The following is a 2,470-nucleotide window of genomic DNA, read 5'->3' as shown; positions in this document are numbered from 1 at the left end:
CCCTCCCACCCCTCCCCTCCCACCCCACCTCATCCAGACAGTATGTTTCTAATGTACGGTCAGAGGTCACAGCCAGCATGCAGCAAGTAGCCAGACACAGCGTCTGTGGTGTAGTAGGTAGTTGTTTGGTCGTGGCACAGAGAAGACCCGGGTTCTATTCCGTGTGGGGAGACTGCCTGCGGGGACCTTGCTTTCCTCGCTTCTCTTTGGTCTCTTACTTTTCCCCCTGCACCAAATGACCCTCATTGTGTCAAGGTGCTTCTCTTTACTTTAAACACAAACATTCAACAAAACAAGCCAAGAGAGAATCCCGCCTTGTTCAAACATCTCTCCCTCCCTCCCCCCCCCCTCCGTGCACCTCTCAGGGCGCCCTGGGCGGTGTCCTCGTGTCCTTGACCTTCCTCCTGTGGATCGGCATCGCCGCCTTCGTGAACGAGCTCAAGACCCCCGCCAGCCCGACCTCTATCGCCGGATGTAACTTCACGGCCAAACCCATCCCTTCAACCACGCCCAAACCGCCGCCCAAAGAGGTTGAGTGAGTTCTGGACAGAGCCTGTGTTTGTCAGGAATTACTGGTGTACCGTTTTGTTCATCGCCTGTGTTTGTCAGGAATTACTGGTGTACCGTTTTGTTCATCGCCTGTGTTTGTCAGGAATTACTGGTGTACCGTTTTGTTCATCGCCTGTGTTTGTCAGGAATTACTGGTGTGGCGTTTTGTTCAACGCCTGTGTTTGTCAGGAATTACTGGTGTGGCGTTTTGTTCAACGCCTGTGTTTGTCAGGAATTACTGGTGGAGATTTTTTATCGCCACAACTTGTTCAACGCCCGTGTTCTAGATCTAGACAAGTTGTTCTTAGCTCTGAAAGAAAAATAGAACTTTCAGGATACAGGAAAACAACAACAACAACAACAACAACAACAATAACAACAACAATAACAACAATCAAAACTACTGTTTCATTCTTATCAAAATTGAACCTACATTATGCTTATTTCCCTGTTCTTTCAGCGTTTAGAATTTGTATTACAACAAAATGTTTCTCAAGCACATACAAGCGATATCACGTTTTCAGAAACTGCATTCAAATTTTCTATAATTCTAAACGTTAGACTTAGCATATCTGAAGATCAACACAACGTACATGGTGGTACTTCCGTTTTTTCGTTGGTCAACATGAATTTGTCAAGTTTTCAAACCCAGATTTACAACTTTGAACCATAGCTAGATGTCAGGTGAAAAAAGTATCTGCGTGTAAGAATGTGATGGATGCATGTCTGTGTTGATGCCGACTCTCGAAATCTCTATGTTGATGTTCTGTATATACCCCCCCCCCCTCAATCCCACGAAGATTTAATAAAAGTTTTTAAAAAAAGAGTTTAAGGCGTTTACCATAACGTATCATAATGTATTTTACGTGTTCACCAGCTGTATTTTACATCGTTTTCAGCGATCCTTTCGAAGATTTGTACCGCATGAGCTACATGTACTACACCGCTCTGGGCATGATTCTGGTCTGGGGCATCGGTCTGCCCATCAGCTTTATCACAGGTCAGTCACACACTGGTCAGTGGACAGTCACACACTGGTCAGTGGTCAGTCACACACTACACATTGGTCTTTGGTTCGTCACACACTGGACATTGGTCAGTCACACACTGGACATTGGTCAGTCACACACTGGACATTGTCTGGGCAGCAACAGAAATCGGTCTGAGACTCATCGAATGCTTTTCTTTGTTGGTTTGTGGAGATGGCGCGCGTACCTGTGATGTATTATCCCAGTTGTTGTTGGAAGGACCAAAGAAGTATATTATGTACACTTGGTATTTTAGAAATTTCATAACTTTATTATTTTAAAATGAGGCCAACGAGGCTTTAGACAGAAACTTAAACTTCGAAAATTGTATTAATTGTTTGCCCTCATAAAAAAAAATCAAATGTCTCAAGGAGCCAAAAGTTGTCAGATAATTCAGTCAGCTCTTGAGCTATACCTAACTAGTCAGGGATTGTGAAGGTCACGCGTGTGTGAGAGTGTGTGTGTGTGTGTGAGAGTGGGGGGGGGGGGGGGGGGGGGGCATGAGGAAACACGACAAGCCGGCTATGTTAACGTTTCAACACTCTCCTTCCTATTGTACTTTTGTTTACAATGATGGCGTCTGTGATGATGGGGGCGAAAGATTGAAACTTTTAAACTTTGAACATTTTGTTTGTTTGTTCAAGGTTTTGTAATTCTAATTTCTCACGACTGTATTTGTACAATTATTGTGTAATGATGATGATGATGATGATGATGATGATGATGATGATGATGATGATGATGATGATGATGATGATGACACTCCCTGTACAGGATACACCCGACCACGTGACCTAGACCCCCGACTCATCTGCCCCCTGGCGGAGAAACTGGTGCCCTGCCTGCCACAGAAGGTCAAAAACTTCTTCCGCTGTGGACTCGTGCACGAGGGG

The 2,470-nt window shown here is 44.9% G+C and overlaps 1 protein-coding gene across 1 annotated transcript in view; it reads left to right on the top strand.

Moving 5' to 3' along the window:
* The window catches only part of LOC101857088 (sodium-dependent multivitamin transporter), a gene marked incomplete at both ends in the record, with an annotated part of 3,737 nt that extends 1,267 nt beyond the window's left edge, over positions 1 to 2,470 (top strand). The window contains 3 exon segments of the mRNA XM_013090843.1: positions 366 to 535; positions 1,449 to 1,549; positions 2,352 to 2,470. Coding sequence (XP_012946297.1) covers positions 366 to 535; positions 1,449 to 1,549; positions 2,352 to 2,470 — 390 coding nt within the window.

The sequence above is a fragment of the Aplysia californica genome, unplaced genomic scaffold (assembly GCF_000002075.1).
Source record: "Aplysia californica isolate F4 #8 unplaced genomic scaffold, AplCal3.0 scaffold01576, whole genome shotgun sequence".
In the NCBI taxonomy this organism is placed as follows: domain Eukaryota; kingdom Metazoa; phylum Mollusca; class Gastropoda; order Aplysiida; family Aplysiidae; genus Aplysia; species Aplysia californica.
Note: the sequence above shows the minus strand (reverse complement) of the source record. Positions and strands in the feature narration are given on the sequence as shown.